The sequence below is a fragment of the Tursiops truncatus genome, chromosome 16, assembly GCF_011762595.2.
Source record: "Tursiops truncatus isolate mTurTru1 chromosome 16, mTurTru1.mat.Y, whole genome shotgun sequence".
Taxonomy (NCBI): Eukaryota; Metazoa; Chordata; class Mammalia; order Artiodactyla; family Delphinidae; genus Tursiops; species Tursiops truncatus.
The window spans coordinates 71,139,881-71,152,319 of record NC_047049.1 but is presented as its reverse complement, the minus strand read 5'-3'; the positions used below and the strand labels follow the sequence as shown (position 1 = coordinate 71,152,319).

The 12,439-nt window shown below is 40.9% G+C and overlaps 1 protein-coding gene across 5 annotated transcripts in view; it reads right to left on the bottom strand.

The window, feature by feature from the left end:
* Positions 1–4,778: 4,778 nt before the first annotated feature.
* The window catches only part of SLC16A9 (solute carrier family 16 member 9), a 68,693-nt gene continuing 61,032 nt past the window's right edge, over positions 4,779–12,439 (bottom strand). For 4 of the 5 annotated variants that reach the window (XM_073793570.1, XM_073793573.1, XM_073793572.1 and 1 more), the window contains 2 exons: positions 8,284–9,201; positions 4,779–7,637 (listed from right to left, as the gene is read on the bottom strand). In XM_073793570.1, the coding sequence (XP_073649671.1) occupies positions 7,450–7,637; positions 8,284–9,201 (1,106 nt within the window). In that variant the 3' untranslated portion in view covers positions 4,779–7,449. The remainder of the gene's footprint in view (positions 7,638–8,283; positions 9,202–12,439) is intronic. The other variant, XR_012326633.1, reaches the window with a different exon arrangement.

Sequence of the window (12,439 nt, the reverse complement as noted above, 5' to 3'; positions counted from 1 at the left end):
CAACTGCCCTTAAACCCCCAATACTAGTTAGAGTACCATGGGATCTACCTCTTGTTTTAAGAAATCATTGTGAACACAAGGACTATGTCCGTCCTGTTCATCAGCATCACTTCAACGCTTGTGTACTTGGCACATGGTGTATGCTAAATAAAAATTTGTTGAATGGATACATAAACTGGTTAACAAGTAAGTTTTTGAAAGCAGCTGATGCATTTATACTTAATTGGATATTAGTTGCTCCTGTTAAATCATGAACTACTCAGGGCAAGAGACTTTCTTAATTATTCCTGTATTTCTAGCATCTAGGACAAGTCCTAGTAGTGATACACTGTCCCCTACCGCCACCAGCACACACACAAAATTGTTAGCAGAACAACAGCTTGATACTACGCCCAGTGAGACAAGAATTCAATCTACCATATATTGTGTATCTACTATTTTACCAGATACTTCCTCCTTTTATGATATTGGGGTTCACTTTCTAAGATGCCCCTTTCGGGAGCAGGGGTTAAAAATAATTTTTTTTTTTTTTTAAGCGGTACGCGGGCCTCTCCCTGTTGTGGCCTCTCCCGTTGCGGAGCACAGGCTCCGGACGCGCAGGCTCAGCGGCCATGGCTCACGGGCCCAGCCGCTCCGTGGCACGTGGGATCTTCCCGGACCGGGGCACGAACCCGTGTCCCCTGCATCGGCAGGCGGACTCTCAACCACTGCGTCACCAGGGAGGCCCAATTTCTATTTTTTTAGAAACAACTACACACTGGACATTTTACATTTATTATTTCTAAACGTTCCAACAATACATTCAGCAATAACAAAAACGGAGCTCAGAGAGTTTAACAAACCGAAAGATTACCTATGAAGTGAGGTGGTAACTGGAGGAGCTAGGAAATCAAAACCTGCTCTGCTGGACTCCGGAGCCCATGCTTCCTCCCCCGTGCCAGGCTATTTTCTTATTACCACCTTTTTTTTTTTTTTTTTTTTGCGTTACGCGGGCCTCTCACCGCTGTGGCCTCTCCCGCCGCGGAGCACAAGCCCCGGACGCGCAGGCCCAGCGGCCATGGCTCAAGGGCCCAGCCGCTCCGCGGCACGCGGGATCCTCCCGGACCGGGGCACAAACCCGCGTTCCCTGCATCGGCAGGCAGACCCTCAACCACTGCGCCACCAGGGAAGCCCATTACCACCTATCTTTGATGTCCAGCTTACCAGGTAGTTACAGCAGCCCTTGGCGTTCCACCGGATTTCCTAGGGGTACGCTCGCACTCACAGACACGGCCTAGCAAACTAGGCAGTGACCCGCTGTCTCATTACGGAGAGCCCACGCCCTTCCCGAAGTTCCTTTGAGGAGGGCGGGGTCAGGCAAACCCCTTTAAGGCACAGCCAATAACCCACAGAGGAAATCTACCGCGAACTTCCGGAAGAAGCCCAGCTGAAAAGAATCTTCCTCTTGCCTAAAAACAACCCAGAGGTTTTCAATTTTCAGGTCTTTCTGGAAAGACTGAGATGCCCCAGGTTCTGAAACAAGAGCTTCCTGAGATGTTTCATAGTGGGCTGTGGGCTGAGATAATGAAGACACATCTCTCCCCATCTTTCTCGCAACCTCTCTCTCTTTCACACACGCGCGCACGCACATGTGCAAGCACGGACACACACACTTTCAGATTTCTTTGGCACGTTCGTTCCCAGTCCCATCAGAACTGACTGCTTGGGTTCCTTGGTGCTTCTGTTGTCACCTTTCTTTGGTTCACACCACTTCCCAGAGCTTTGGGAATTAGGCACAGACAGAACTCTTGTATCCGCTTATGCCTCTCACCTGGTGACTGCTAAATGCCCCTGGAAAGTTACAGTGGTTTTTAGCCTTTTACAATGGATGGTCCCATTTAATGGAACAAACCTGCACTCTACATACAGTTCTGTCCAGGGGTCTGAGCTCATTCCGACTCTGTGTGCACCACGGCCCTCTCACTGGCCTCAAATGATTCCTCCACCTGGTTCTTGTTCACCTTTGACCTTTAGGGAGATACATTTCCCAGGACTTTTCAAAATGGCACCCTCCCGGCAGCCTTGGCGACTGTATGCAAATGAGCTGCTGACCCTGGTCCATCGCTCCTTAGAGGTTGATCTAACCAGTCCCACCTGGTCTCCTTTGTTGTTATGGTGCTAGAGTCATCTGGGCTAGTCCTAGAAATGCCCTCTTAACGCTGTAATGTTCGGGAGTTTTCAGATGTAAGCTGGATGAATGACAACTTGCCTTATTATCACATTAGGGACGTTCCCAGGAAGAAAAACCAGGCTTATCTCTGTGGCTATGTAGTTTTAAGGTGACCTACAGCAGTGCAGCACCTTGACAGCAGTTCATTATTCTTTTCCGAAAACATGCTGCTTACCAAAGATTTTAGACTATCCCATAGAGAAAACTGATGAAATTTTTAAAGATATATATCTTTTTCTTTTTGAAGGGAAAATAAAAGTAAATGACTCGGTGGGACAAGGAATGTATGTAGTAAAAAGCAACTAACATGACTGTTAGGAATAGAATCCCAGAGGACCTGGCAAGGAATTCCACTCCCTCAAGGGTAAATCTCCAAGGCACACTGGCAGGCAGTGAGGTAAGGGCCCTGAGCTGAAGACAATTAGTGCTCAGTAAACAAACGGAAGCATTTTGCTTTCTGCCCAGTTTCAGTCCCGCCTTCCAAGCAGCTTGTGTGATCAGTTCTTAAGGAAAAAAATAAAAGTTCAAATTCCCATAGTAATTCAGTTTGCAAAGTGGATTCTATGTGATTTGTGGAGGAACAGCGCGTTTTGTTTTGTTTTGTGTCAGGGCTTCTGAATGGCAATTTCAGAAAAATGTGCTGAGTCATGAATCCCTAAGGATGCAAGATTTTGACAAGAACATGCATGGGGGAGGGCAAGAGCTGTGACAGAAGGCTCATTCTCCTTCTTCTAAATGAGACTCTTCAGGGCAAACACGTACCCCACACCTTGGCCCAGGAACACTGGATACTGAGAAGCCACACACTCACTAAAGAATAATGACCACAACAAAAATAATAATAGCTAATATTTACTGAACATGTGCCAGGTATACATATGGGTTATCTTATTCAGTTCCCACAATAGCCCTATGACATGTATGACAAATGAGAAGACAGGATTTGAGAGGCTAAATAATTTGCTGACAATCACCCAGCCACAGGAACTGGGCTGGGATTTGAACCCAGGAATCAACCCTAATAAGTACGTACACTGTCTCTCCAAGTATTATCCATGTGTTATTCACAGATCTCAGATCATTTTAACTGATTGTAGTTAAACTTACTCAGAGGCATCTTACTCACTGGCATTCTTCAGACACAATCAACTATAGAACAAAAGGTCCCAAGATTGTTAATATTAATGAAGGAGAAATTATATGGCACTGCTCATGTAAGTTGTGTATTTATGTGTTTAATATAACACTCCTTCCAAGTCAAAGAAAAAGGGAGACATTCTTTTATTAAAAACAGAGCTCTTGGGCTTCCCTGGTGGTGCAGTGGTTGGGAGTCCGCCTGCCGATGCAGGGGACACGGGTTCGTGCCCCGGTCCAGGAGGATCCCACGTGCCGTGGAGCAGCTGGGCCCGTGAGCCATGACCGCTGAGCCTGCGCGTCCGGAGCCTGTGCTCCACAGCAGGAGAGGCCACAGCGGTGGGAGGCCCGCGTACCACAAAAAATAAAAAAAAAAAAAAGTAAAAAATAAACAAAAAAAAAAACAGAGCTCTTCATTTCCTGTAACGTCCTGAGTTGAGATAATCCTACAGTGATTACTAGAAGCTGAGGCTGTCTGAGGTCATGGGCCTTTCTGGCTAGTACAAGACAACTGCCATCCTGCTCAGTCATGACCTCCCAGAGCAGGAACTCCTGATTCTTGGGACTGTTTCTCATGGGGACTTTAAAAGTTGGTGGCTGAACCTTCTCCCCTGAAGACACGGTCACCCTAGAGAAAATTAGATCACCAACCGGCTTCTAGGAGGCCCATCAGAGAGAGAGAGAGAGAGAGAGAAGGAGAGAGAGGAGACAAAGCAGAAAGCAGAAGTGAGATGTTAGAGTCAGTGAAGACTTTCTTATTTCATATATTTCCCCAAATCAGCCCCAGGCACTTGGAATGTCAAGAAATATCTTGAGTCACAAAAGAAAGATCGTATTCTAATCAATAAAATTTAATTATTAAATGGGTTTTTTAAATGCTTAGGAAATAGGCAAGTTAAGAATAATTATTTACATAAACATGACTCTTCTATTCCCTAAAGGACTGGCTTTATAGCAACCCTCCCAGCTAGGCCCCATTTTCTAGCCACGTTAGAAATCAAAGGGTTTGCTAGAAACCTTTCTCATTTTGCTTTTGGAAACTACTTGTGTATGTTGTTTATGTCGTGGCAATTATGTTTCATACCATACAATGAGGGTCATAAACCCCATCTCACAGGGCTATTATGAGGGATGAATAATATAATGTGATTGGAACAGACCAAGAATTCCATTAATGAGTAGCAAGATCAATACTAATAATTCCAAAGGGGCGTCTGTCTCCCTTTCCTCAAAAGGATTCTGTAGGACTGATATTTTAGCTTTTTGGAAGGCAATGGTCAAAATGGTTTAGCAAATTGACTTTTGAATATGCTAATATCTATATCACCAGATTCTGGATCTGAAGTGAAATCAGAGAATTCATATTCTTACATTCAAGTAAAGTATGACTGTAATTCGGGGGGCTAAGAAGAAAAAAGGCAACCACACTGAGGCAAAACAAACAAAAAGTATTTTATTGTAACTTAAAATTCATTCCCTAGACAATGGATAATGCACACACTGGAAGACATTAGTAGACATGGTAAAGACGCACTTGGACAAGTATCAACATTGATGAATGTGGGGATGGCATAAAAGTTAAGAAAAGCGCTTCCCTGGTGGCGCAGTGGTTGAGAGTCCGCCTGCCGATGCAGGGGACACGGGTTCGTGCCCCGGTCCGGGAAGATCCCGCATGCCACAGAGCGGCTGCGCCCGTGAGCCATGGCCGCTGAGCCTGCGCGTCCGGAGCCTGTGCTCCGCAACGGGAGAGGCCACAACAGGGAGAGGCCCGCGTACCGCAAAAAAAAAAAAAAAAAAAAAAAGTTAAGAAAAGGTTATTGGATTTCCCGAACATGATATTGGCAAAAAGAAACTTTTATCACAAAAACATTTCCTTTAATTTTTTTTTGAATGCTATTTATTTTACTTACTAACCTTGACAGTGACTAAAGAGTGAGGCATAGAAAAGTTTCCAGAAGTCTGAATATGGAGCAGAAGTCCAAGTGCTTTGGGGCCCCATTATTGGGTTATTGAATAGGATTCACTCAGTTATGAAATTCCCCGCACTCCAGGTTTACTGCCTGGAAAAACACTATTTACCGACCTCACTGAGGTGTTGTGGGGATTCATGCTTATAAAGTGCTTCACGTGCCTTTGAAGAAAGGCAACATAGAAGTATAAAATAACCTTACATATTTCAAAAGAAATGAAAAGACAATTTTGGCACAGTGGGAAGAGTGACTCCTATTTAAAGAACCAAACTTGTCCATTTATTAAAAACCCCTCACCTCAATGGGTTTTTGGTTTGTTTCTTTATTTAAGAGAAAAAAAAATGTTTCTCTGCTGTCAATCTTAAAACAGTCATTCTCAACTCAGGTTGTGCTCTCAGAATCACTTAAAGAGTTCATTAAAAATACAGATGCTTAGCCCACAACCTAGAACTACATAATCAAAGTCTCTACTAGTGGTACTCAGGCAACTACATTTTAAAAAGGATCTATAGAAGATTCTGATGCATAGCAAAGTTTTTAAAACATTTCCTTAGAAAAATGTCAACATACTAAATGTTGATTTTCTTCCTAGAACATTTTGCTTAAGAGTGAATAAAGTTGGAGGAGGGTATCAATGTCTTATTGCCTTTTTCCCTTCCCACGTACTGAATAGCACACAGGCTCGGAGCACAACGTGTGCACATCCACACACACATCCAGACACACACAAATTTTTAGTTCTGCCCTTGAATTAAAATTGGATAGTGATAAAATCTGATAGTAGCAAATAAATGCTTCACTGACAAGACATGCAAGGACTTGCAACTCATCCCCACTGTGCCCAAAGCAAATGGATGTTTCCCATTTGCCAGAACGGAATGGTTTAAATATGCATTTCCAATTTGGAAACAGGTAAAATCAGCACTTCTTGGGAAACATCAGCTGAGCGGATGCTGACAAACAAAAGTGAGCGAGGTTCCAGCGGCCAACCATGAAGAAAGGCTACAGTAACTCTACTCCTCTGTTTGGAGATTGCCTGCAACTCAGCAAACACCTTAGGAATTGAAAGGATGTATCCTCAGTGGGCACCAAACATGTGGGTGGTTCATCAAGGTAAACAGAGTACAATGAGTCCCCTACACACAAATGAGTTCCATTCTGAGAGTGCATTCGCAGTCCAATTTGTTTGTAAGTTCAACAAAGTTAGCCTGCACACCCAACTAACACAATCGGCTCTATAGTACTGTACTGTAACAGGTTTATAATACTTTTTCACACAAGCAATACATAAAAAACAAACACAAAAAATAAAGAAAACACTTTTAATCTTACAGTACATTACCTTGAAAAGTACAGTAGTACCAGGTACATCATCACTGATTTTACGCTTGCTTCTGGACATCCTGGGCTTGAAATAAAGATACTGTACCACTGTACCCTATACAGTACTGTACAGTCAAGTACACAAAAGCACAACCACTTGTAGAGGACGCACGCACATGACAATCTACGCCAGACACGTGAACTGACTTACGTGATTAGACATGCGAACGCACTTCCTATCTTTGAAAGTTCGCAACTTGAAGGTTCACAGGTAGGGGACTTACTGTAATGAAAACTGCTGACGGTAGTTTAAAATATCATTTTAAAAAAATGATCAATTTTGTGCCACCGCAATTCTTAACGCTGTTTTAGGAACCCCTTTCATTTCCTGACTGGCTCGAAGTCTTCTATTTACTAGCGCGGCTAGCAGAGAGGAGAGAGTCATTTAGTCCCTGGCAGGCTACACACATATCTCGTCACGCTGCTTGCACCAGTTCTGAAATAGCTAGAGTCTCCTCTGGCTGCCTTGCAATGGAACTAATGGAGTCTGCAGAGAAATCATATTTCTTTACACAGAGAAAGCCTTCTGAGGCTGGCCAAAATGATCACAATGTCCAGAACTCATCAATAATAGTAAAACAGAATAGTCCCACTTCTCGGAAAAAGGAAAAAAGAGAAAAAAAAATATAGGAGATAGAGGTTACATATACAGTACATAGAGAATAGGATATGTAAAAAAAAAAAATTCATTCAGATCACGCACAGTGCAATTTTGCTATGAGAAAACAGTCCTCAGTGCCTTCCAATATTCCTCTAAACATTAGAGGAATTAGAGGCAACTTTGTACAAAAAGGTTGTTGGAGCTGGCTTGGGGAGTTGCTTGTTGCACGTATCCCAGGAAGGCAAGGCTGCCAGCAGCAGAATAAAACCTCCCAGCAGGACGCAGAAGCCACTAAAATAAAATGCAATGTCATAGGTGTGGGTCCAGTCATAAAACCAACCTGAAAAGGGAGGAAGAAAAAAGTGAGTTTGATAGACATAGTATGATTAGGAATACTCTAATTTCATCAATTTATATACAGTTCGTGGGATTGACATATACACACTACTATATATAGAATAGATAACTAATAAAGACCTACTGAATAGCACAGGGAACTCTACTCAGTGCTCTGTAATGATCTATATATGGGAATAGAATCTAAAAAAGAGTGGATATATGTGTATGTATAACTGACTCACTTTGCTGTACAGCAGAAACTAACACAACACTGTAAACCAACTATACTCCAATAAAAAAATTAATTAAAAAAATTTATATACAGTGTAGATTAGGATATATATTACCCAATCTACTCCCTAAGTGGCCTAATGGGAGTTAGAGGAGGAGGATTTCTCAAATAGTTGGACAAGAATAAGCAGGCATTTTGGGTTTCTCCCAGATGAAGAATAAACACAGATTCCTGAGCAAGTGTACTGGCTTTTCCAACTACATCAAAGTGATTTTGAATAAATCACGATCAGGAGACATTCCACGCAGATTTATGTTGTATAAATCCGTGCTATTCTTACACTATGGATTTCTGTATCCAGAGATGTTACAAAGAAGAACAGTACAGTGGATTGACTTTAAGATAAATATCTTACCAACAATTGGTGGTCCAAGGCTATTTCCAAGTCCAGCAAAGAACATTAATATCCCGTAGGCATGGGCTAATTTTTCAATTCCCACAGTCTTCGTGGTCACATAAGGAAAGATGGACCAATTACCAGTAAGAAACCCTAGGATCCCAGAAAGTAGTGCCAACGTGACATAGCTTTTGGCAAATGGAATTGCACACAAGGCCAGGCTCATAATTATTAAGGTAGCTACGTAAAGATATAAGGTATTAATCCACTTGAAGTCAGCCAGTATCCCTAAAATGAGTTTACCAACTGCTGTCATAATGCCAATAATGGAAATAAGTGGCATAGGAAACTCTTCTTCTTTCACATTTGAACTTCTTGCTACATCTTCCATAAGTAATGAAGGTGGAAACCCTCCGATGTCAAAAAGAAAGATGGCAATGAAGAGTGCTGAAAATACTTTGTTTTTAAAAAGAGCCACAGTTTCTTCACAGTAGTTTTTATATAACGGCCATTTCCTCTTGGCAAGCTGTTTGCAAAAATATGTCCGTTCTGCAACTTTCTTTTTGTACGTTTCAGTCTCTTTTGTGTGTGCCATTGTTGTTGGGTTTTTATGAAGTAGACTCTCTGGTTTCCAGTCACCACTGGCTAAAGTGCTCTTACATGTTTCCTCACCACGGTAGGTCTTTTCAAGAATGTTTATGTTTTCTTCCAGGTTCTTTTCTTTTTCATTGTAAATCGAGTATCTACCTGGTACCTTTTCCAGAGCTATTTTTTCAGGCAAAGTGCAATCAGAGGACTGAAGGGGTCTCATCAGACTGCCACAGGCTAATATATTTAAAGCTAAAGCACCTACAATCAGCAGGCATCCATCCAGTCCATAGAACTCAATCAGCAGTCTCTGCAGAGCAGCGTATATAAAAAGTCCAATGCTTGAACCTAAAAAGGAAATGGTAACTGTTTAATCTCTTATCATTTGGGGCTCTCAGGACAAGCATTATTAGTATTACAATTTGATTTCTTTTTTTACACTGGCATTCATGTGTGTGCCTTCATATTAAAATCACAGCAAGAATGCTGAAGATAGTAACAACAATAGTGACCATTTATTTTAAGAATTCGCATTTGTATGTCAGACACTGCGTTAAACACATTACATCGCACCATCTTGTTTCATCCTTACAATAACCCTATTGGGTAGGTCCTATTATTATTCCCAGTCTACACTTGAAGTGACCTAGGGCTAGAAGTTTGAGAAATTTGCCACACATCAGAGAGCTGTAAATGCCGTAAGAAGGATTCACACCCAGTCTGACACCAGGAGCCCAACGTCCTTAACAAATACCTATGCAACTCCTTTTTGGGTACTTAAAAAAGTACCAAAAAAGTACTTTTCTGGCTCCATGTTATGTATGCATTCTTTTTGGAAGAGAAAAGTTCTCACGTTTTATTTTTTGAGATGAAGGATATATTTTAGTTTTAGGATATTTATAGTGGTTTGATAGCTCAAATCCATTGCTAATCACCAGAATGGATGCTTGATATTAATAAACTATGAGAAGAGTAAAGTGAACTCTGATAGGGTATTAAAATTACAAAATATGCCTGGTTTGCACATTTGGGCAACACTGTAAATACTCCATTTTTTAAGCATAGATCACACTAACCACACTGGAATGGAAAGTTACATTAGCCCAATTAATTTGCAGTGTTCTTATATGGCTCTGATTTCAAGTTTTTGATTGTTTTAAAATTTAAATACCATTGAGAAATGTCACGTGAAAACACAGGAAAGAAATAAGTAGATCTGTAATAAAAAAAATAGTCTAAATAGGTTGATCATACTTTTTAAACAGTCTATACCGAATTATATCAAAACCCCAATAGGATGCCAAGTTTACGGTAAAAACCCATCAAAAATTCTTACAAATAACCAAATGGCTTTGTCTTAGAGTTATAACTTTTTTTTTTTTTTTTGGTACTACAGTTGTCCCTTCCTAATATATTTAAAGTTAACTCCTTCATCCCCAAAGAAAAAAGACTTCGCTTGCAAACGTTAATTAATAGCTCACATTAATGTAATGACAGCTAAAATAGTATCTTTTTGTGGCTACCAAGAAAGTGTCTCTTTGCTGACTACTGAGAAGTTATAAAAGTAGATGAATTGAATTCTGCCTTATCTTTTTAAAAGTGGCACATACTTCAAAAGTTGAAAGCCTTTCAGAAAACGAACAAAGAACTGAAAAGAGGACCTTTCATATAATTCCATACTGCATTAGCATCCATTCATTATTAATTCATATTTTTCTCCAACACCATTTCTTTGTAGAAGTTCTAACAAAGTGCCGTATAATTAGACACTTAAAAATATTCTTGGTATTTGGAAAGTTCTGTATTTTGACCTTAAGTTGAGAAAATAGATAATTCCCCTTTGCTCACCAACTAACTTTATCTGTCAACATCATGAAATATAAGGGAAACATATAAAATCAATTCAATAGGTTTTATCAGACACCTATGATATGCTAAGTGTACGACAGGGCAGCGAAATAAAATTCCACTTTGGACACTAGTTTCTTTAGCCCACAGCCCATGAGAATGTAGTTATGGCTTAGAACGATGCAGGAGGGAATCCCCTGTGGGCCAGGGGTTAGGACTCCACACTCTCACTGAAGAGGGCCCAGGTTCGATCCCTGGTGGGGGAACTAAGATCCCACAAGCCACGATGCTTGGCCAAAAAGAAGAGAAAAAAAAAAGATGCAGGATTCTTTCAGGGCAGTGAAGAGTAATTCGAGCTCTCTTGTGGAACTGTGTAAACTGTAAAACCATAATTTTTAATCTTCGAAAATAAAATCCCAATTTAAAAATCAACACAATAAAGGAAAAAGTGAAATAAAACACTAATTATGCTTCCATGCATGCCTAAAGTATACATTATCACAAAGAGGGAGAATATGAATTGATGTTCAGGGAACCTGAAACAATAAGAGATACACTCATGCTTTGATTAAGACCAGGGGTCAACAGACTTTTTCTATAAAGGGCTAGAGAGTAAATAATTAAGGCATAGTGAGCCATACAACCTCTGTCACAAATGCTCAACTCAGCCCTTGAAGCGTGAAAGCAGCCAGAGAAGAATCATGAAGGAACGAATATGGTTGTGTTTCAATAAAGCTTTATTTATGGACACTGAAACTTTAATTTTACCTAATTTCATGTGCCATGAAATATTCTTCTTTCAATTTTTTTTCAACGAAACAAAAATGTAAAAACCATTGTTAGCTCACGAGCTGTCCAAAAACAGGTAATAGACCAGTTTTGGTCCACGGGCATTAGTTTATCAATCCTTGTTCACCAGGGATTAAGATCGTTTCCCCAAAACCTCCATTTCATGCCCATGTTTCTTTCTTTCAACTGGATCACAATATTTCAACTAGGTCTCATTATTTCTTTTTTTTTTTTTTTAGATTTTTTTCTTGACATGGACCATTTTTAAAGTCTTTATTGAATTTGTTACAATACTGCTTCTGCTTTATGCTTTGTTTTTTTTGCCCCGAGGCCTGTGGGATCTTAGCTCCCCAACCAGGGATCAAACCCGCACCCCCTGCACTGGAAGGCGAAGTCTTAACCCCTGGACCGCCAGGGAAGTCCCAGGTCACATTATTTCAACTATATTTTGCTTTTGGGTTTTTTTTTCAATTAAAGGAAAACTCTACTGTGAGTTTTGTTTTTCTTGTCACCACTTTCACTGAAGGTGGATACTACAGTGTGAAGGTTTGTGTCTCTCCAAAATTTGTAAATTGAAATCTTAACCCCCAGTGTGATGGAATTAGGAGGTTTCTCCTTTGAGAGGTGATTAGGTCATAGGGTAGAACCCTCCTGAATGGGATTAGTGCCATTATAAAAGAGAACCTCAGAGAGCTTCCTCTTCCCTTCTGCCACATGAGGACAAAGGGAGAAGGTGGCAGTCTGTAACCCAGAGGAGGGCTCTCAGCAGAATCTAACCACGCTGACCTCGACACCCTGATCTCAGACTTCCAGCCTCCAGAACTGTGAGAAATAAATTTCTATTGTGTACAAGCCACTCAATCTATGCAACTTTACAGCAGTCTGAATAGACAAAGACAGTGGATTCATGCTGCTCCTTAACTTTGCCTCATCTAACTTCCTATGTGCT